The sequence below is a fragment of the Macrotis lagotis genome, chromosome 1 (genome assembly GCF_037893015.1).
Source record: "Macrotis lagotis isolate mMagLag1 chromosome 1, bilby.v1.9.chrom.fasta, whole genome shotgun sequence".
In the NCBI taxonomy this organism is placed as follows: Eukaryota; Metazoa; Chordata; class Mammalia; order Peramelemorphia; family Peramelidae; genus Macrotis; species Macrotis lagotis.
Window position 1 is genome coordinate 797,977,094 of NC_133658.1, and position 23,745 is coordinate 798,000,838.

A 23,745-nucleotide genomic window follows, 5' to 3' on the forward strand; every position below is an offset into this window, starting at 1 on the left:
TCAATCCCTTTCTTAACTAAGTCCCTGCCAACACTGGAAAGTGAAAGAGACAATGGCAGCCAGCCTTTGGTGTCACTAGAAAGAGAATCTCAAAGTATTTTACTTGCAGAGCTGTCCATTTGACAGATGAGGACATTGAAGTTCAGAGAAAGGAAGCTGTTGCTTGAGGAGGAGGAGGAGGAGGATCAAGGTAGGGGACTCAGGTCTAGCAGGTTTGGTGCTTGAGCTTCATCATGGGATGGGGAGGGCAGGGGAGCAGAAGTAGATAATTTTCTGGGAATAAGTCTTTCTTCTCTGACTCCTCAGGCTCTGAGTCGAGCACTTCCTGAGATTGGTTTCCGGCTCTGGCCTTGGCATGATCTTGAGGATGGATGGGGGCGTGGGGGAGGAAAATGGGAGGAGGAGAGAAAGCCACATGCTGGGCTATTTCAGCTAGCAAAGTTGGACCAGGGAGCAGAGAAGAAAATTGATCAGAAAGCTGGGCAAAGGATAGTCCAAGGCAGGTTGAGGGTGGATGTTTCCTGGGGCAGAACCTCAAAAGATCCCAGAACAGAAAGGGAGCAGAGCTGATCCCTCAGAGGCCAAAGGTAAGGAACCCTATTCTCTAGAATGCCCCTGAAATATCACATGTTAAGTCTAGGACATCATGACTATATTTCTATGGGTATATAATCATAGACAGAAGAAGGAGGCAACATAGTATTGGACTTGTAGTCAGGATCTCCTACTGAGACTCTGGACAAAACAATAGAAGTGGTAGGGAACCACTGAAATGCATTGAGTAGGGGGGTTTCTGATCTATCTGTAAAGAGAGAAAGAGAGAAGGAGGGAGAGGAGAGGAGAGGAGAGGAGAGGAGAGGAGAGGAGAGGAGAGGAGAGGAGAGGAGAGGAGAGGAGAGGAGAGGAGGGGAGGGGAGGGGAGAGGAGGGGAGGGGAGGGGAGGGGAGAGAAATGATAATAAAAAAGGCAAAGTGATAGAGAAGAATGCAGGGATTGAAGTCAGAAGACCTAAGTTCAGATCCTCCTTCTGAAACTGGATGGCCAGTGGGCAAGTAATTAGTATTTCTAAGCCTCATTTTTCCTCAACACTAAGATGGTAATAATACTGCCTGATATTTTTACTTCATAAAATTGTTTTAAGGTTCAAATGAGAGAATCTATGTAAACATTTTGTACATTTTGAAGTGTAATATAAAACTAAGGGTTTGTGATGAAGTGGAGGAAGGTGGGCATTGGTCTCCGGACCTGTCATTTCATTGGTGGAGGGACATAATAAACAGAAGAAACCCCCTCTAGAAAACCACATTGGTCAGTTCTTGCCCTGTCTGCTTCCTAGTGCAGTCATGAGCAAAACATGGGGCAAACCTGAAAATGCCCTACTAAGGGCATCTGAAGAGCCCTGGGTTTGAATCCTGTTTCTGTTGTGCTCTAGCACAAAAGACCATGGGAAATATCACTGAATTTCCCCTGGTTCTTGGTTTCATCGCATTGAAAATGATGGGGTTAGACCAGATCATATCTAAGGAAGTCTTTCCATTCTAAATCTGAGATGTTATGAAATGAGAACTGAAATTATTAATTCTCTAGAGCACAGACTGTTAGAGCTGGATGGAGCCTATCCAATTACCTCCTTCCCTCCTCTTTTGGACAATAAGAGAAACCAAGGCCTAAAGATAAGGGATTGCCCAAGTTCACATAGCAAGGTGGAAGTAGAACCAGTTCTAGAATATCTCACAAATAGCCCAGGATCATTTCCACATCTGTGGGTCTACACTGGGTATGTAAGATATTCATGCCCTGTTTTCTACTGGATTTTTTGGTGATAGACTCCTATAAGAAAGTTCTCATTGAAGACCTTCCACGCTACAACTCAGTTGCCTGGGGCCCCTGGGAGGTGACTTATCCAGGGTCACATCTTAGATGTATCAGAAGCAAGTCTCAGCTTGGGTCCTCTCTCTATCCACTGAGGAGAGAGAGAGAGAGAGAGAGAGAGAGAGAGAGAGAGAGAGAGAGAGAGAGACAGGGACAGAGAGAGACAGAGACAGAGATAGAGACAGAAAGAATGTATGTGTATCATACATGTATATATATATATATTGCATATGTATCTGTATTATGTTTGTATGTCTTTGTATATGTGTGTAATATAATAATGTATGTATGCAATACATGCATTGAATATTATGTTTCTATACAAGTGAGAAGTATTGTGTCATGAAGATGAGTGGATATTATATGTTTGTATGCATGTGAGCATTGCCATGTGTTTGTGTGTATAGTTATATAGCTGTGGCCTAAATTGCATGTGATCTCATCCAGAAGTCCCATCTGGGTTTAATTGGGGAACTGATTCCTTATAGCTATTACCTAAGTCTCACTGTCCTTTCTAGCCCCTAAAATCCCCTGCCACCCTGGGCCTAGAGATCTCCAAAGGCACCTCCATCCTTCAATCACCTTCTTTTGTTCCTGTAGTCACCGGAAGTGGTGCCTGCCTCTACCCCTTTGTCTTCTTCTCCCAGCCTTTCTCCCCACATTCCAAACCACAAGTGTGTACATTTTATAGCAAGGCAAAACCACAAGGCAAAAGAGAACATAAAGATTCAAAATAATATTTAAGATTGTAGATCCTCTAAAGCAATCAGAAATAAAAACTATCCCATGTGGACAGCTCCTCAGTCTCTCCTCTACAGCTTGACCATTCCCCAAGAGGTCTCCTCCCCAGGTGACCCAGACCCCTATGATCCCAAATGAGAATGGATCATGACTCACTTCCTATGATATACCATTTGTAAAAAACTCTGAGCACAAGTCCTGGAATATGTAGGTTCTTTATAATCACTTCTTCCCTTCTCTAGCCTCTAATGAGCTTTAGTGGGGGAGAAAATTAATCACATTTTTATTGATAGGTTTGGCTTTTATTTTATTTGCATTCCTCTGTTGAACCTTTGTCCTCCTTTATCCAGGGAACTAATTCCTATAAAAATGGTCAAAAAAAGAAAAAAATGTGTAAAAAAAGCCTAAGTCAACATGTCTACTGGGACTGACAGCAGATGCAGTATGCTACAACCATAGCACCCACATACACATATACACACCTTAACAAAACCCAGTTTTCATTTTAAAAACCATTCCAAATCACTTGGCTCTGGGCTAAGAAATAGGGAAAGCCCTGTTTATACCCAAGAGGCAAGGTGGTCCAATGGAAGGCCTGGCACTCTTTTTCAAACTTTTCTGGCATGAAACTATTGTATTAACCCTGGGAAGCTCAGACAGGACCCCATGAGGAGAGAAGAAAGAAAAATCAGAGAAGAAATCATAGGGTTTTTAGCTTGTAATCAATTTGTTCTCTTTTTACAAAGGAGGATACTGAGATCAAGAGAGATTAAATTACTTATTCAAGGTCAGATAATCATGCTCTTCCAAGAGCTCATTGTTAGCTGGGTTTTCTGGACTAATGAGAAAGAGCTTGGTGGACTTGGGGTTACTGATACCCAAGTCCTAAGGAACAGGGAGAAGATGAGAAAGGGGCTTCCTCAGATCATATTAAAACCTTCCTTTCTTTCCCCACCAAACTACCTCTCCAATCTCACCTCCTCCTGCTCCTTTCCACACCTTCTGAACCAACCAGATATGATCTCTTGCTAGATTCCAGACAAGCACCTTCATTTCCAACCTCTGCACTGTTGTCTCAAAGGACTGGTTCAGAGCATTGCCAAAGCATGCAACCCTCTCCTACCCCATTCATACCTGTCAAAATGTGGCAGGGGGCAGGGCTTATTCTCTTTGGTCCCAGATACCAGATACAAGGAGCAATGGGGAAAGATCTTGGGTGGGTAGCTAGAACGGATTTCATCTCAATATGACTACAAAGTTCAAATATAACAAGGCTGCCTTTGGGGAAACTGAGTTCTCTGTTCAGCCAGACCTAGATGACCTGTTAGAAAAGTAGTAAAGGAAAGAGTTGTAACTTTTTTATGTCACAGACCCCTCTGGAAGTCTGGGTCCCATTACTCAGAATTATATTTTTAAATAATTGAAAGAAATTCTAAATTTCCATTAGGGGTTGGTGAAAAAAAAGTTATATTATTTTATTATTATTATTTATTATTATTATATTATTTTTCCTGAGTTCACATCTATCCATAGATGAGCTCTATTTGTAGATATCTTGGGGGGGGGGGTAAAAGGACTCTAGTTCTAGAACCCTCTTGTATAGGATTTTCCTACCCTGGAAGGGAAAAGAAGGAAGTTGAAGGTCCTCTGAGTTCAGGGCCAGACCTTATGCTCTGAGTTCCTTTAAGATCCTATTCTTCAAGTCAAGATTCACATGCTACCATCCCATGCTAGTAAGTCTTCCTTTATTCCTGCAAATAGAAGCACTCTTCCCTGCCATCTTGGAGTCAAGAGACCCCAATTCTAGTCTTTTCCTTCATAATCTCTCCTTTGACACTGCCACCACCCTGGTGAAGGCTCTCATCATCTCCTACCTGAAGGGTTGTAATAGCCTGCTACCCGTAGGTGCCGTATTACTCTTATCCATCCTCTATTCAGTTGTCAAACTGATTTTTTTCCTGAAGCTTGAGGCTGATCCTATCACGTCCTCTCCTCAATAAACTCCAGTGGCTCCCTATCCCTTCCAGGATCAAATGCAAAACCTATCTCTTTGGCATCCAAACATTCATACCCTGACCCCCTTGCTACATTTCCAATCTTCTTCCATCTTATACCACCACCACCACCACCATCACCCCTCCTTATACCCTGGGATCCAGGGACCTCTCTTCAAACAAAACACTCTTGGCTCTAATGATTTTCATGAGCTCTTCCCCAAGTGGAAAATGTTTTCCCCAATCCTCCCTTTCCCGATCCCTGTTTATCTTAGTGTCTTTCCCTCTTCTGACTGCCTTCATTTTGGATCTGATTTGTATCTTGTTGATGATGATGTTTGTCCTTCATTCTTGAGTAGGATCATGACATCAGGGAGGTGATGCCATGATAAGCACATGAATTGGATTTGAGTGAGGGGGTGCTGTGCTAAGTCACCAGCCTCACTTTTTCCTCCAGAGCCATTAGGGTTCAGTGGTCAGATATGAATCAGGATGACTGGAGATGGCCCTAGATGCAAAGCAATCAAGGTTAAGTGACTTGCCCAAGGTCACACAGTGAGTGTGTGTCAAGTATTCTGGGACTAGATTTCAATTCCATCCTTCTGACTCCAAGGCCAGTGTTCCATCCACTGCACCATCTAGTTTACCCTAAAGGCTTTGTGGCCCCAATTATTACATGCCTCATCTTGTCCCTAATGAGTTTCTTATTGCTCTTTTAGGCCCTGCCTGTTCCTTCAGAACCACATCGGGCCCCCCTGGATATGGAGCCAGGAAATGAGACAACCACAGGCTCCCTGTCCTCCTGCGTCTTCCATGAGAATTTCAAGCAGGTGCTTCTGCCCTTGGTGTATTCAGTAGTACTGGCTCTGGGTCTGCCCTTGAACTCCTACGTCATCGTGCAGATCTGGCTGTCCCGAAAGGCGCTGACTCGCACAGCTATCTACATGCTGAACCTGGCCTTGGCCGACCTACTCTACACCTGTTCCTTGCCTCTGCTTATCTACAACTATGCCCAGAGTGACCACTGGCCATTTGGTGACATCTCCTGCCGCCTGGTTCGCTTTCAGTTCTACACCAACCTCCATGGCAGTATTCTCTTCCTGGCTTGTATCAGTTTCCAGCGTTACTTGGGTATATGCCATCCCCTGTCCACCTGGCACAAACGATGGGGCCGAGGCTCAGCCTGGGTGGTCTGTGGGACTGTGTGGCTAGCTGTCTCAGCCCAGTGTTTGCCCACGATTGCTTTTGCCCAGACAGGGATACAGCGGAACCGTACTGTCTGCTATGACTTGAGCCCTCCCAGTCTATCTGCCAATTATCTGCCATATGGTATGGCCCTCACCTTCACTGGCTTTGTGCTGCCTTTCAGTGCTGTGTTGGCTTGCTATGTGCCCCTTGTACGCAGGCTGTGCCAGCAAGGTGGTCCTGAGGGGCCAGCAGTGGCAGAGAAGCGGGGGAAGGCAGCTCGTATGGTTGTGGTGGTGGTAGCAGCCTTCGCCATCAGCTTCTTACCATTTCATGTGACCAAGACTACCTACCTGGCTGTCCGATCAGTGCCTGGGGTTCCCTGCCATGTCCTGCAGACTTTTGCCGCTGTCTACAAGGGCACAAGACCCTTTGCCAGTGCCAACAGCGTCCTTGACCCCATCCTCTTCTATTTCACTCAGAAGAAGTTCCTCCAGAGCCCCCAGCAGATCTGGTCCAAGTTAAGTTCTAAGTGGCAACGGAGTCACTGAACACAGAACAATGATGAGCATGGACCCCAGAGGGCTCGACCAGGCATCAACTCTAGGTTGTCCCGTTGTGCTGCCCCAGGGACACCTTCTTCAGACAGCAATGAACCCTAAGACAACTGAGATATGCCCAGAGACTGTTGAGGAATCCAGTGGTCTGTGGAACCTTGGGGTGAAGTGGCAAAGAATAGTAGAATAGGATGACTGACTCTGACTCTGCTGCCTACCTCCTGTGTGTGACCTTGAGCAAATCACTTAACTTTTCTGAGCCTTGGTTTCCCTGAAGGCCAATGCTAATACAAAGCTGAAGAGATGAGATGATCCAGTTCTTTAGGCAGCCTGCTGTCTGCCATGATGGCTATGTCTGGAGCACATGGAACAAGAACCATTCTAGGATCTGAAGTGATTTTCAAACTCTCAGCAAGCCCCAAATCAATCCACACTCATCACTTATTTATTGAGCACTTACACTGTGTGGAGAGTTGGGGACAAAAAGCAATGTGATAGGGCAGAGAGCCCTGGATGGGCACCCAGAGGAGGAAACTGGGTGTGAGTCCAGCCACCATCTCTCTGTATGAGCTTGGGGAGGGCTGTCCCCCTCACCAGCCTCCTCTGCTTCCCCAGACACAAAAAGGGGTGAAGGGGTATGTAAAATGGTACAGTCATTGTAAAGCACTAGATAAATGTTAACTATCATGATAAGATGATGACATTATCTCTAAAGTTTCTTCTAACTCCAAGTCCTATGACTTTGGGTAGATGTTGTGGCTCCCACCCTTACATAACTCAGATTTGTGGGAGGGAGGGAGGTATGAAATGGTGGGAGTCAAGACTTAAAGATGGCCACTAGGCCAAATGTGCTAAGGATCCATTGAAGACAGAGAGGCAGGACTGTGGTAAAAAGAGAAATCAGTGAGAAGTAAGGTTGTTAAGGAGAGCATCACGGAGGAAATGGACCCAGGTTAGGCTTTGAAGGACAGAGGGAGATTTGACAAGGCAGGAGGACCTCCCCAGAAGGATACTGGTTTGTTTAAGATAGGAGGCTCTGCCTGGTGAGAACAGATGGCTAGAGTTGGGGGTGGGGTGGGGGCAAGAGATCAGAAGGAAGCAATACTAGAGAATGAGAGCGGGATTGGAGCATCAAAGACCTTCATCTCCAGCCTAAGCAGTGTAGATTTAGTCCTGTGGATTGCAGGGGATACAAGTCTCACATTTCCTCATTCACACTCTCAAACCTCTCAGCCCAGAGGCCACCCTGGGTGACAACTCTTCTAGTCTGTGCTATTTGACTTCCAAATAGTTATTCGTTCCTTCGTCCATTCAATAACTCATTCATCCATTCATGCAACGATTCAGTGAAATCCAGAAATCACAGAGCTCTTGGTTCAGCTCCTAGGAGAGGTTGAAATTGATAGGATGTTCTGAGGGAGCCAGCCCAGGCATCTGGCCTCACTAACTCAAGTTGTCTTCCCAGGGTGCCAGTTCCTGCTCTAAGTTATCCAGAGGCCCCCTTTGGATGGGGGCTCTCCATTCACTTCAATTCAGCCAGGCTTACAGGCTTTCTATATTCCAGGCATTCTCTATGCTAGGTACAGGAGATATAAAAACAAAATAAGAAATAGTTCCTAGTCTCAGAGAGCTTACTTTCCAATGGGAGGGAATAATGTGTACAAGGACATCAATACAAAATATATAAAAAAGTTAAATGCAAATTAATAGGGTGGGGAAAGGTTGGAGAGAGGCATTAACAACTGGGGAGATGAGAAAAGGCTTCCAATTTTCACTGCATGCTGAACTTATATCCTAAAACCCAAAACCCAAGGACCCCCAACTCTCTTCCTCCACCACCTAAATCAGCTTGGCTTCCTGAGTCTCAGTGTTGTAGGAGCAATAATACCTGTAATAATTACCTCAGAAGGTTGCTGTGAGGCTCAAACGAAATAAGATATGTAAAATAAAGTGGTAAGCAATCTTTACATCGCCATATGATCATCAGTCATTGTCCTGACAAACTACAGTTTGTAATGCTCCGCTAAACTGGGATGGCTGTCCTCCAAACATGCTGGTGCTCTTCTTCTCTGTTTCTGCTCAAACTAGTCCCTCTACCCAGAATGCCCTACCTCCTACCCTTTATATGTGAAACTCCTGTGCTTGTGCTTGTGACTTATTAGACTGGAAACTTCATGAGGGAAGGGACAGAACTTTATTTAAATTGTATGTCTCCATTTTGGAACACAGTCACTTGACTCAAACAGTGGGTGCTTAATAAAAATTTGTTAAAAATTAAATTATGACATGCGCGAACCCTTTTCTTCCTTTTGTCTCGCATCTTTGCTAGCGGCACCATGGGTCACCAACAGCTTTACTGGAGCCACCCTCGTAAATTCGGCCAGGGGTCTTGGTAGTGCCGCCTCTGTTCGAACCACCATGTCCTGATCTGCAAATATGGCCTAAACATGTGCCACCAGTGCTTCTGGCAGCATACAAAAGACATCGGCTTCATCAAGTTGGACTAAATTGTATTATGGACCTCCACTTCATTAATTACTCTGACCATCAGTGGCCACCATTGGATTTCAGTCTGTACAACTACTTGATCTACTCACCTGAGGATCAATTCTGTACACCTGCTGTGCTAATTTGTATATATAATTTATAAAGGTCATCTCAGTTATGACTAAAATTTAGTGTGAACTTATTGACCTTTCAACGAATTATGTGAAAATTAAAAAATAAGATATTAATCATAAAAAATTAAATTACATTTCTAAAATTGTGTACTCTAAGATGGATTCCAGCTCTGACATTATCTGTTCTAAGGTCCCTCCCAACTCTGACTTCCCCATTGAAGGTTTCTTCTAGCTCTGACATTCAATGTTCTAAGGTACCTCCCAGATCTGACATAATGTATTCGAAAGCCCTCCCAGCTCTGACATCTTTTCTGAGGTCCCCCGACTCTGACATTCCCTGTTCTAAGATTCCTTCCAGCTCTGACATTCAGTGTTCCTTCCCAACTCTGACATTCCCTGTTCTAAGTCCCTTCTAGTTCTAAGACCCCTCCCAGGTCTGACATTCTGTGTTCTAAAGCCCTCCCAGCTCTGACATCTCTTTTAAGGTCCCTCCAACTCTAACACTCCCTGTTCTAAGGTTTCTCCTAGTTCTGATATTCCTGGTTGTAAGATTTTCCCACCTCTGACATTCAGTGTTCTAAGATCCCTCTTGGTTCTGACATTCTGTGTTCTAAATTTCTCTTCTCCCTTGTTCTGACTGTTTCTTTTTTCTATTCTATATAATACCACCACTAGAAAGCTATCATCAACTCCCAAAACCCAGGTAGATACAGACCATTGATATAGAGGGGAGATGAGGCAAGGTTGACATAACCCATATCCCAGCTCCCAGTCTACTATATCACATCCAGTTCCTCTCAAATATAAAGGTTTTCCCACCCCAACACCTATTGCTTGTTTCCTGTCAAATTGGCCAAGGAATGAAGTGGTTCTGGAAAAGACAACGAGAAGGATGTCTTTCCCCAAGACTTCCCTCACTATAATAAACACAATGTGCAAGTCATATAAGCATGATTATATGGTCATATATGATGACATGGTCCTCTTAGAACACTAAGGACAACTCCCTACACCTACCTGTGCTAAACTGGAAGCTCTTCTTCCCTGTGTCAGCAGGTGCTGCCCATTGCTACTCTTTAGCTCAGAGGTTCTTAACTGTTTTGTGTCATGGTCCTGCTTTGGCTGCCAGTCTGATGAAGCTTATGGACGACTTCTCAGAAGAATGGTTTTAAAATGCATAAAATAAAATATAGAGGATTACAAAGGAAACCAATTACATAGAAATAAGGTCACAAGACCTTCAAGGCTCATCCTGCAGCCCTCCACAATAGTCAGCAGGTGGCAGCATTTCTGCTCTATTTCCCCATTCCTTAGGTTTCCTCCCACAGGACTGCAATCCTGGCTTGCCTACCACCAGGCAATCGATCAATCAATCAACATACATTTATTAAGCCGGAGAAAATCTTTTCTCACCCCCCACTCCCATTGCTGTGATTAGAAGGAGGGAAATATCTTATTGTTTCTATATCTTGACTGGAGGAAAGAAGGGAGGAGAAGAGGGAGGGAGTAAAGGAAAGAATGAAAAGGAAGGGAAGAATGAAGGAGGAAGGAAGAAGGAAAGGAGAGAAGGAAAGAGGGAAGGAGGGAAGAAGGGAAGGAGAGAAGGAGGGAAGGAAGAAGGAAAGAAGGAAGGAGGGAAGGAGGGAAGGAGGAAGAGAGGAAGGGAGGGAGGGAATAAGGGAGGGAGGAAGGAAGGATGGAAGGAGGGGAGGGAGGGAGAGAGGAAGGGGGAGAAGGGAAGGATAGGGGGAAGAAGGCAAGGAAGGAGGGAAAGGAGGGAGGAAAGAAGGTAGGAAGGAAGAAGGGAAGAAAGGAGAGTAGGAGGGAGGGAAGGAGGGAAGGAAAGAGGGAAGAGAGGGAGGGAAGAAGGGAGAGAGGAAGGGAGGGAAGGAAGGAGGGAGAAAGGGAGGAAGGTGTTATTAAGCTCTTGCTATGTGCTTGAAATTGTGTTAAACACTAAAGATACAAAAGCTCTCTTCTGGCTTCTATTCTAATGGGGGAAGCAACATACCAAGGGGTGGATCAGGGCTGGAAATAGATGAGGAGGAGGCACGGTTTTGAAGTTCAGAAACTAGCAGTCCAGCCTGGATCCCTACCCAAAATGGTGCTCCATGAGGAACTCAATCAAACAAGGGAGCAGCTAAAAAAGGAATATTCCATAGTCAGCAGACCATAAGAGTGGTGGCACTTTCCAGGACATGAAAGTCCAGGCACTGAGAGAGGTTCCAGGATTAAAAGAGTAGAAGGAGCATGATTTTGAGGTCCTGAAGGTCAGGAACAGGGCTAATGAAAATTTTCCCTGCATCACAGCATCACAGGACCAACAAAGGGGCCTGATCTTTGAAGTTTTATACTTTGAACAGTAGTCTTCGACCTCAAGGGTCTCCAAGAAGTTAGCAACACTCTTCCTGATCCTCCCCACCTAAGCAGACTTCAATAATCTGGTAAATCCAAAGCCTGGTGTTCTCTTTCTCCAGGTAGAACCACACCTAAAGTAGAGTAGTCAGTCGATTTCCAGACATGGGGAAGGACACTTCTACTTAAAGTGGTTGTCCTGCATCTCATAATCTTCTGCCTATCCTAACCTATACTATATTTGTGGCATGACCACTTCTATTCCCTTGGCTGGTTCTAAAATTTTACTTCTGATGTTGCCATTGTGTTTCTCTCCTGAGCTAATGGTTGGATCGCCTACCTACAGGCATATTTTCCTCAAATTCCAGGATCAAGGGAGATAACTACTACTGTGTCTTTCTTCATTATTGCATCCCAACCTGTCTCCTTCAATCTTCTCTCTTTCAACTTCTTCTTAGAAACAGGGGAGCTCAATGGTGTGAATTGAACTTTCTGGAGGATGGGCCAATCTTCCACTACCAGTTTCCAAGGATGAAATTCATCTCTAAGCCAAGTTTCCCTCTTCAAGTTTCTTTCCTCTATCAGAATTGATATCTCTAGGAGGTCCCTCCCTCGCTATCCTTCCTTCCCATTTCCCTCCCTCTGTCCCTCAACCATATCAAGCATCAAAAGTGCTTTATTAGAGTTAAACTCCCCTACCCTCTAACCTTGGTAATATTTCTCCTGGCCCAATGAGCACTACTCTATAGTGAATCTAGAAGCTTGAGAAAGGCCCTACATTTTGTACTAAATGTCTCTCATTTCCCTGTGTCTCAAAGGAAACAATAAATACTTTTCATGGCTATGCAAAAGGGAAGAATTCTTAATTTTTTAATTATTTTATTTTTTTGCAAGTGAACTTTAATTTATTATCACTATTATTACAATAATTTTGTTATGAGTAAACATAACCTCCCCAAGAAGATGAGAAACTTCAAGAATAATGAGAGAGAGAGGAAAAAAAATGTACTTCAGTCTGTGTTCAGATTCCAATGGCTCTGTCTCTGGGGTGAGTCGAAAAGGGGAAAAATTATTAACCAAGAAAAAACTAAGTTCAAAAACATGAAATTAGAAAATTGTACATTTTACACAAGCAAAATCAATGCAATCCAACTAAGAAGGAAAGCTGCTAATTGGAATAAAGGCTCTTTCCATCAAGTGTAATATGCAATATAGATCTGATGTCCAAGAAAGATGACAAACTAACAAAAATATATAAAACAAAGAGTAGTTAAATGATATACCAAATAGTCTTCAAATTGCTCTGGGCATGGTGACAGAAACCTAAAATCCCTGATACTAAGACTGTAGCTAGTGGATTGCTTGGAATCAAAAGTTCTGAGCTACATTAGACTAATCTTGGAGAGTGGCAGGGTAGAAGAGGTTGCAGTATACCTAAGGACTGGTGAACCAGCCCAGGTTGGATCTCATGCAGATCAGGGTTAGGATACTACCTGTGAATGCTGTACTTCCTACCTAGGTGAAATAGGGAGACTTGAATTCAGCAAAAAAGAATGGCAAAGGAAAACTCACATAAAATCTTTACTAAAAAAAAAGAAAACAAAACAATGGCAAAGGACTAATGGTATGAAAGATTGTTCCAATTTTTAAAACTGAGTTTTCCTCTCATAACCAACAAATTGACAAAGCTAATAAAAGATGGGAATAGCCAATTTAGGAAGAACTGTAGAAAGATAGACATAGCATTTGTCCTTCATTTTTTTTTTTTAGTTTTTGCAAGGCAATGAGGTTAAGTGGCTTGCCCAAGGCCACACAGCTAGGTAATTATTAAGTGTCTGAAGCCAGATTTGAACTCAGGTACTCCTGACTCCAGGGCTGTTGCTCTGTCCACTGTGCCACCTAGCCGCCCCTGTCCTTCATTTTTCAAAGAAGACTTACATCAGGGAGGTGATACCACAACAAGAATATGAATTGTATTGGGGGAGGTGCTTTGCTAAGTCACCAGCCTCACTTTCATCTCCACAGCCATCTGGGTCCAGTGGCCATATATGATCAGGATGACTGGAGATGGTCTTGGATGCAAGGCAAACAGGGTTAAATGACTTGCCCAAGGTCTGACAGCTAGTGAGAGTCAAGTGTCTGAGGCCAGATTCAAACTCCAGTCCTCCTGACTTTGTATGCAGTATGGATATTACAGGTGTCCCTAACACTTAAATTCATCTATATCCTATTAGGGTCTGAAATAGAGTCTCAGAGCAACTTAGGCTCTCTGAGTAAAACCAAGGACCAAAGAGATGCAGACAGCACCACAAGGTCACATAGAGAAGCCTGGAGTCAAGGACTCAGGCCTCCTGGTTACTATCATCCCTATCTCAATTGGGTAAGAGTTCTGAGAACTATAACACTAGCCATTTACTGCACAACATCATGAAGGTAAACTGTCTAGTTCCCTCACATATGCTTGTAAGTGACCAACATTGTCCTGGATTCCCCAGAAGTATGGCCATATCCTCCCGCAGGATTTCTGGTAGACCAGTAATATAGTTTTCAAAAAGTCCCTTAATAAGTTCTATTTTTTTTTCAACCTATAAATAAAACTTTTCTTCTCTGAGTTTTATGAATTGTGTGTTTGTGAAGGGAGTTGGTGACACTGCATTGTGTGGTGTTGTATAGCAAGGTTCCCAGAATATCTGGGGGAGAGGGGGTGAGAGAGAGAGAGAGAGAGAGAGAGAGAGAGAGAGAGAGAGAGAGAGAGACTTAAAAACCTTATTGAGCTCTTCCAAGAGGAATTTTGAGGCTTGAGATCAATTCATATTCCTCTTTGAAGTTTCATATGTAGGAATTTTGACACTGTTGTCTTCTGAGTTTGTGTTTTGATCTTCCCTGTCATCATATTAGCTTTCTATTATCAGGGTTCTTGGGGTTTGGGGACTCATTTTTAAAAATTGTACCCTGCTCCTGGAGCACAGGGAGCACTGTTCAATGTTTCTTGCATTGGAGTCCAGGACTAGTCACTGGCTTCTACCTGGGGCCTCTGAGGCTGGCTTATCCATCGTGCAACTAGCCTAGTTGTACTTTTTGTGCCCTATTGGGGATTTTCTAGGCAAAGATACTGAAATGATTTGCCATTTCCTTTCCCAGTTCATTTTACAGACAAAGCAAGCAGGGTTAAATGATTTGTCCAGGATCACTCTGCTAGTAAATGTCTGAGATCAAATTTGAACTCGGGTCATCCTGATTCCAGGCACAGTACTCTGTCCACACACCTCCTGGCTCCCTGGAACTAGTAGAAGCTGTTTGACTGTCATCATCCAGTCAGCCCCCACAATGGTCTCCTCCATTTATCTCAAGATCCTGCTTGCTGACTAAGTCCTGAGTCTTGGGTAGCAGAAAAAGGGGATTCCAAGGACCCATAGCATCAGCTACTGGAAGTGATACTTCAAATCCAGTTCTGGGCACCTCACTCCTACTGTTAACCCCACTTACCCCAGGTACCTCTTACACCTAAGATTTTTCTCCACTAAGTGGGGTTATAGAATCGTAGACCTAGAAGAGAGACAAGAATTCTGCCCTTGATTCTGAGAGATAGAAAAGCAAGGTTTTAGTCCCATCCCTGCATCTAACTTACAATATGATTTTGGGTGTCATGGATTATTGATTTAGAACTTGAAGGGACCTTTAAGCATTAAGTTCAACCTTCTGATTTTAGAGATGAGGTTTCAGGAAAGACATGACTTGACCAAAATCAAGCAGCTCTTGAGTTTCAGAGGCAGGATTCAAACCTAGAACTTCCTATCTCTGAGGCCAGGACTCTCTATTATGCCATGCTCCATGTTTACCCTCTATGAGTTTCAAATGCTCTATTGTAAAATGGGGGATTAACTCACTTCTTAGAGAGCTGTTAGAAGGATTGAATTGTAAAACCCTGTATTAATGCTCCAACATGGTTATTATAGGGACAGCCTGTCACTAATTATTAGTTGATGTCTACAGGTAAATTATCTCCTTTTCCTGAGCTTCAGTTTCCTTGTCTTTAAAATGAAAGGGTAGAGTCAGATGATCTCCAAGATTCCTTCCTCTTCTCTTCTGGCATTCATTCTCTGAGTTGTATGAAGATAAGAATCTGGAGGGTACTCACTTGTAGAGTGACAGCATCCTGGGGGAAGGTAGTTCCAAGGGGTTGGAAAGATGAGGGTATGTGGGGGGAGGGGGGGCGCATTATCTATTAGCCAGTCAACTTCTAGGTCTCCTAGGGACCTGAGGGAAGACATAGTCCTATTTTTAGTGGATCCTCAATATAGAGTGATAGTCAATATAGAGTCCCTGACTTTCAGGAACTTGCTGATCTGAGACAGAAATGCTACCAATGGCAGATAATAACAGTAACAATAACTCAAATCACAGACTTTCCAAGTGGGAAAGCCATCCTGTCAGTCGGGCAATACCACCCCCTCTTGCTGCCCTCTGCTGACTGAATTCAGAAATATCACTTCATTGGAAGAGCCTGAAAGGGATGTGGCTCCCAGTCACTCATTCTATTTAGGATCCTAGAATTAGAGTGGAAGAAACTTCAAAGAACATCAAATGAAACCCCTCATTTTATAGATGAAGAAACTGAGGTCCAAAGAGTTAGGGTTTGAACCTATTCTTCATTCCTAAAGCCAGTGTTTTAGTCAATAATTCCATTCTCTCAGAGCAGGATTGAGAAAATGCAAATGGAGCAAGTTCTAGTCTGGGAATCCAATGATTAGTGGTCATCTAATATCCATTTGAACACTTTTGTGAGGAAAGGCCCACCACATTTCAAGGTTGTCCCACTGAATTAAAATTTTGAAAAAACTCCAATTCAAATTAACAAACATGTCATTAACTACTTTGTATATAAAAATTGTAAACTAATGACAACTAAAGAGAAATACACACCGAAACAATCAAAAGGTTTCACCTCAGTTGTCAGATGATGAAAAATGGGAATAAGTCAATGGTGAAGACCATTGGAAAGACCAGCATACTAATGCATTAATGGTGAAATTGTGAATTGATCCAAGTATTCTAGAAAGCAATTTTAAATAATGAAAAGAAAGTGACAAAAATGTCCTTATTCTTCGATTCAGAGATCTAACTTCTAGACATATATCCTAAGGAAATCAATGACAAAAAAGATATCCTGGATATATAAAACTTTAGGAAGTCTTTCCCTTTGGGCAGTCACCACCACATTTGCCTTGGGATTTGAGATCATGCTAGATGTGTTGCTTCCTTACACAGCTGGGTTGGCTTCTCAAAGGGTACAGTGTCTCAGTTATGGGGTCAATTCAATCAAATAGGTCACTTAGCTGATGGACTGTTTCTTTACCAGACTCAGCTGTTGCAGTTACCAGTTACAGTGTCCTTTGCTATGGACTCCAGGATGATGTCTTGATGATTTGGTGGTTCTTCCAACCTTTAAAAGGTCACAAGACTGCAACCTAGTTAATTTCAACTCCCAATATTCCTTCAGAAAGCAGGAAAATATAGTAGAATATTGAATTATGCCCTTTACAACACAAAAGGAAGTGTAAATCCAAGCATACTCTTGTGAGCCCTTTTTCTCCCTCTGACCTTCCTTGATCATTTTCTCATACAACTTCTGGAAAAAAGATGACAATTAGCTGCCATTTGGCTCCACTTTCAACTTGCAATTTCTGTAATCTCCAGATCCAAATGAAATTCCTTCCCTGGACATCACTACCCCAAAATATCTTAGTTTCTATTAGAAAATAAGTTCCTAAGAGCAGGCACTTTCTCCTTTTCATTTTTTAGCACCTAACAGAATGTCCAACACATTAGACACTTAATAAATGTGTCTTTTTATCCATTCAGTTCTACATGTTTGTAAGCTTCTGTGTAGAGTTGATATCTTTAAGCCAAGGTCATGTGATGAAGGCTCACTCAAATAAAACAAGTACAAGAAGGAGGCAGGGTGTCTGCTGTTTCTGGGTGAAGGTTCTCAAGCTTGGTTTTGATCTTCTAAATCCACAAATTCATATACCCCTGGATCCAAATTCAGCAAATTTTCTATTCTGCCATATTGCCTTTAGATGAAACACAATAGAAACCAAAATAGTTTCAAGTCATGACCAATGAAAAGGGACATAAAGGCTATGTGATCAATGGAAAAAAGAACTTAATAAAATCCAGAATAATCAAGGAATGATTCCTGGAAAAGATGAGAGCCTTAAGGTACAAGAAGTCTAATAGGGGAGATGAGACAGATACACACACACTTATAATACCAGATAGAATCTTATTTGAACTCTTTATTTCTCCCATTCCCAAGTCCAGGGATCTCTAGACTTCCAATCTCTTCCCTTACCAATCCATCCTTAACATAGATACCCAAATGATATTTTTCTATTTAAATGTATTTTTATTAAAGATATTATTTGAGTTTTACAATTTTCCCCCCAATCTTGCTTCCCTCCCCCCACCCCACCCTCACAGAAAGCACTCTGTCAGTCTTTACTTTGGTTCCATGTTGTACCTTGATCCAAATTGGGTGTGATGAGAGAGAAATCATATCCTTAAAGAAAAGAAGTCTAAGCAGTAACAAGATCAGACAATAAGATATATATTTTTTTTCTAAATTAAAGGGAATAGTCCTTGAACTTTGTTCAAACTCCACAGCTCCTTATCTGGATACAGATGGCACTCTCCTTTGCAGACAGCCCAAAATTGTTCCCAATTGTTGTGCTGATGGAATGAGCAAGTCCTTCAAGGTTGATCATCACTCCCATATTGCTGTTAGGGTGTACAGTGTTTTCCTGGTTCTGCTCATCTCACTCAGCATCAGCTCATGCAAATCCCTCCAGGCTTCCCTGAAATCCCATCCCTCCTGGTTTTTAATAGAACAATAGTGTTCCATGACATACATAAACCACAGTTTGCTAAGCCATTCCCCAATTGAAGGACATTTACTTGATTTCCAATTCTTTGCCACCACAAACAGGGCTGCTATAAATATTTTTGTACAGTTAATGTTTTTACCCTTTTTCATCATCTCTTCAGGGTATAGACCCAGTAGTGGTATTGCTGGGTCAAGGGGTATGCACATTTTTGTTGCCCTTTGGGCATAGTTCCAAATAGCTCTCTAGAAGGGTTGGATGAGTTCACAGCTCCACCAACAGTGTAACAGTGTCCCAGATTTCCCACATCCCTTCCAACAATGATCATTATCCTTCCTGGTCATACTGGCCAATCTGAGAGGTGTGAGGTGGTACCTCAGAGAAGCTTTAATTTGCATTTCTCTAATAATTAATGATTTAGAGCATTTTTTCATATGACTATGGATTTCTTTGATCTCCTCATCTTTAAATTGCCTTTGCATATCCTTTGGCCATCTGTCAATTGGGGAATGGCTTCTTGTTTTAAAAATATGACTCAGTTCTCTGTATATTTTAGAAATGAGTCCTTTGTCAGAATCATTAGTTGTAAAGATTGTTTCCCAGTTTACTACATTTCTTTTGATCTTGGTTACATTGGTTTTATCTGTGTAAAAGCTTTTTAATTTAATGTAATCGAAATCATCTAATTGGTTTTTGGTGATGTTCTCCAACTCTTCCTTAATTATAAACTGCTCCCCTTTCCATAGATCTGACAGGTAGACTAGTCCTTGATCTTCTAATTTGCTTATAGTATTGTTTTTTATGTCTATGTCCTGTAACCATTTGGATCTTATCTTGGTAAAGGGTGTGAGGTGTTGGTCTAATCTAAGTTTCTTCCATACTAACTTCCAATTATCCCAGCAATTTTTATCAAAGAGGGAGTTTTTATCCCAATGGCTGGACTCTTCGGGTTTATCAAACAGCAGATTACTATAATCATCTCCTGCTTTTACACCTAGTCTATTCCATTGGTCCACCACTCTATTTCTTAGCCAATACCAAACAATTTTGATGACTGATGCTTTATAATATAATTTTAGATCAGGTAGGGCTAAGCCACCTTCTTTTGCACTTTTTTTTTCATTAAGCTCCTGGCAATTTGTGACTTTTTATTTCTCCATATGAATTTACTTACAATTTTTTCTAACTCCAAATGATATTCTTACAGTACAGGCTGATCATATACTCCCCTACTCAAGAAGTTTGAGTGGCTCCCTACTACCTGAGAGATAAAATTTCGATTTACTTTGAAAGTCATTCACCATCTGCATTATACAGCATTCTCCCTGAAACACTTTCCCTTCAAGCCAAACTGACCTTCTTGCTGTTCCCTACACAGGAAATTCCATCTCCTGTTTCTGGGCCTTTGCATAGGCTGTCCCAGATGCTAAGAAAGCACTCTCTCCTCACCCCTGCTTCTTTGAATCCCTAACTTTTTTCAAAATTCAGCAGTGGTGTCACCTTCTACAGCAGATCTTTCCTGACTCCCTCCAAATAGTCCAGCCATACATATTTACACTATTTATATTTGTGTTATATGCTAAATAATTTGTATCTAAGTTGTAGAATGTGAGCTCCTTAAGGGACTTTCTCTGTCTCTATCTCTGCTTCTGTCCATGTCTCTCTCTCTGTCTGCCTCTCTGTCTCTGTTTCTATCTCTGGGTTTGAGGATGGGTTTGAGGAGTAGGAGAACTTGTAAGGGCAGAAGAACCTTCTAAATGGGCAAAGAAATGGAACTGAGAATGAGTCTGGGGTGGGGAAAGTAAGAAAGGGAGGAGTAGGGAATGTTGAAAGCTGGTTTGAGGAGAATGTACTTTTATGAGTGGGTCATGCAAAATCATGGTGGGTTTCTGAGCAGAGCAGAGGGATATGGTCAATCCTGGACTATTTGATCCCATCAAAAGAGAGAGTCAGAAAGAGATATCAATCAATGAAATATTGATCTGTGGTCTATTATGTTCACAGCCCTAGAAAAGTATATGACCACCTATGAAGCACAGTTACCATCTTAGTGCATGTCCCTGGACTATAGCCTCTTAATTGGTTTCTTTTTTTTCTTTGTTTTTATTTTTTTTGCAAGGCAAATGCGGTTAAGTGACTTTCCCAAGGTCACAAGATAGGCAATTATTAAGTGTCTGAGGCTGAATTTGAACTCAGGTCCTCCTGACTCCAGGGCCAGTGTTCTATCCACTGTGCCACCTACCTGCCCCAATTGGTTTCTTTATCTCTAGTCTCTTCTTTCTCCAATCCACCCTCCACATAGTTCCCCAAATGCTTTCCTTAAGTGCACCTCCCCCCACCCCCACTCCCAACTCAAAAAACTCCAGTGCCTTCCTCTAAAAGTTAGATACATAGTTCTCTGTTTGGTCCTTAAAGCCCTTCACCAATTGATTTCATTCTGTTTCTAGATTTATTACACATTACTCTCCTTCATACATTCTTCTACCCATCAAAACTGACCTTGCTATCCTACTCATCATCTCCCACCTCTGACCTTTGCAGGGCTTCTCTCTCTGATCTTTGCCCCTTAGAATCCTTAGCTGCCTTCAAAACCCAACTAAGTGTTATCTCCTGTGTGAGGCCCTTTCTGATGCTCCCTGCTGCTCAGTAGTATCTTCCCCTGCATTACCTAATTACCTGAAGGTTATTTATGGGCCAGAGACCTGTGGTGCATCTCAATAATTCAGCAACTGATGGAGACACATTGATTAGTGATAAGGATGTGATCCTAGAGAGATAGGCTGAACACTCCCATAGTGTTCATAACAGACCTTCATCAATCAATGCTGAAGCCATTAACTTTTTACCTCAGGTTCAAGTCAATCCCTCTCTAGCTGAAGTTCCAACTGAAAAAGAGATTTTGAAAGCCATTAGGCGCCTCTTCTGTGGCAAAGTGCCTGCCACTGATTCTATTCCAAATGAAATTTTATAAGGCAGGGGGTCTATTGCTGACTAGAATTTTCCAAGTTAAGTAGCAGGAGGAAGTTATCCTCCAGGAGTTCAAGGATGTCTCCATTGTCCAGCTCTTTGAAGAAAAAGGAGGTGGGGAAGGGGGCTCTCTTAGTCATTGCTAGCAAGATTCTTGCCATAGTCTTCCTTAATAGACCAATCCTTCACTTACAAGAGGGTTATATATATATATATACATTTTTTGATCTAAGACCTTTCATACTATCAGAATTGAGGACTTATGGAAGATCATGGCAAAATTTGGAAAAGTCCATCACTATTGTATATTAATTTAATGATGACCTGCTTACCCAGGTTCTGGCTAATGAAGGATATTCTTGAGCTTGCCCAGTTACCAGTGGTGTGAAGCAGGGCTTTGTGCTTGCTCCTATATTTTTTAGCATGATGTTTTCAGCAATGTTGTCAGATACCTTCAACAGGGACAAAAAGCATCAAGGTCAGCATTGATGGCAAATTATTTAACTTGACAAGACTACACGCTAAGACTAAAATAGAGGGAGAGTGGTTTCGTGATTTTTTTGTTTGCAGATAACTAAGTACTCAATGCAGCCTCTGAATCTGAGAGGTGACCCTGAGATTTTGATGTGAGACTGAATATTCTCTATTGCTTGTGTTAATTTTGACCTGACAAATAACACCAAGAAAACAGAGGTTCTCCACCAGTTGGCACAGCACCATTAGTTATAGCAAATGGAGAAATTTTGAATACTATAGGTAAATTCATTTATCTTGGCAGTATACTTTCCCTGAGGTTGACATGCGCATTGCCACAACTTGCTCAGTTGTTTGGCAGACTTTGAAGAAAAGTGTGGGAGAGAATAGGTATTAGACTACCTACCAGTTATGAAGGTCTACAGAGTATTGATCTTTTTGTTTTATGTGAAATCTGAACAGTCTACCAGTGCCATGCCAGGAAACTGAATAGTTTCCATTTGAATTGTGTCCAGAAGATTCTGAAGATTACCTGGCAAGATAAGTTACCAGACATTGAGGTCCTTTCTTGAGCTAAACTGCCAAGCATTCAAACTCTACCATAGAAAGTATAATTCTCAATAGGCTGGCCACATTGAATGCCAAACATACATTTGCCTAAAAGACTTTCACAGAGAATTCAGAGAACATGGAGTTCAGAAGAAGCAATATAATACAAGGACGTGATCAAAGTCTCTCTGAAGAACTTTAGAATCAAATTGTGAGACCTGGGAGACTCTGGCATAGGACCACCCCGTGGTGTACCTGCATCAAATCTGTGCTCTATAAGAAAAGCAGAATTGCAATAACTCATAAGGAATGTGAGATGCACAAATTTAGAGATATCTACATTCCAAATGTTCATATGAACTATTTTTGCCCAACCTGTATTAGCATTCTAAGCTCATATTGGTCTGATTAGCCACAGTCAGACACATTGTACCTTGACCCCAACATAGTGATGTCATTTTTTGTGATGTTGCATCACTTTGCATTTATTTTGCATATACTCACATACATGTGTGCTACACATATTGGGGTATGTAATAAGATGAGTTGAATACTCTGGGTAAGTTTTCTGAAGGAGGTGTCTTGAGCTAAATTTTGAAGGAACTAGGAGAATTTGAAATAATAATATTTAATATTTAATAATAATATTTAACTCACAGGATTAAATTTCAAGTTGAAAGGCACCTCAGATGTCCAATATTCCAATCCATTCATTTTTGCAAATGAGAAAACTGAGACCCAGAGAGGTTAAGCAACTATTCCAAACTTACCAGGGGAGTAAATAATAAAATCAGTTTTGAAACCTGTCATCCATCTTAAAATTCATTGTGCTACAGCAAACAACCTTACATTTGATACATCCATATTGATTTTACAGAAGGGGATACTGAGTTTAGATAGGAATGTGCATTTGCTCAATGATTTTGAGCATAAGCATAATTCTGTTCATAAGCAATGGAGTTGAGATTCAAGGCCAGATCTCCTGACTCTTTCAAGTTCTGAGGGAACTTGTAAATGGCTCTCCTTTTGTTCTATATTTTCCGAAAGGCTACTTTCTGTTGCCTAATGGGTTGAACTGAATGGCAAAGATAGACCAATCACATTTTCATGTTGGGGTAAATTCAGGTTCAAGGAGAAAAGAGAATTCCAGGATTCCAAGTATCAGGTCCTAGGTTCCGCTATCGTTTGATATCACTTAAACCCAGAGGGAATTGAATTAATGAATAAAATATTGATTGAGCTTTGGAGTCAGTAAAACCTAGTTTGAAATTCCAATTTAGATGTTTTCTAGCTGTGACCCGAAGCAACTCACTTACCCTCTCTGGGTCTCAGTTTATTCATCTGTAAAATTACAAGGTGACATTCGATTACTTTTGAGGTCTTTTCCGAAAGCTCTAACCCTCGGACCTTAAAAGAAGAAATGACTCGGGCCAGAGTCCCTGTCAGGCTCCCCAAACATAAGGATACTTTTGGAGTCAGTCACCAGAGGGCAGAGTAGCCCCAGGAGCTGAGAGAGGAAAAGTGAGTAAGGAGGGAGGATAAAAAG

The 23,745-nt window shown here is 42.0% G+C and overlaps 1 protein-coding gene and 1 pseudogene across 5 annotated transcripts in view; both read left to right on the forward strand.

Annotated features, from left to right (window-relative positions):
* The window catches only part of P2RY6 (pyrimidinergic receptor P2Y6), a 71,546-nt gene extending 62,675 nt beyond the window's left edge, over positions 1–8,871 (forward strand). For 4 of the 5 annotated variants that reach the window (XM_074216821.1, XM_074216823.1, XM_074216824.1 and 1 more), the window contains one exon: positions 5,327–8,871. In XM_074216821.1, coding sequence (XP_074072922.1) covers positions 5,327–6,343 — 1,017 coding nt within the window. In that variant the 3' untranslated portion in view covers positions 6,344–8,871. Of the gene's footprint in view, positions 1–429; positions 588–5,326 lie in introns of those variants that run through there. The other variant, XM_074216825.1, reaches the window with a different exon arrangement.
* On the forward strand, positions 8,686–8,856 carry LOC141508317 (small ribosomal subunit protein uS14-like; annotated as a pseudogene).
* Positions 8,872–23,745: the final 14,874 nt, after the last annotated feature.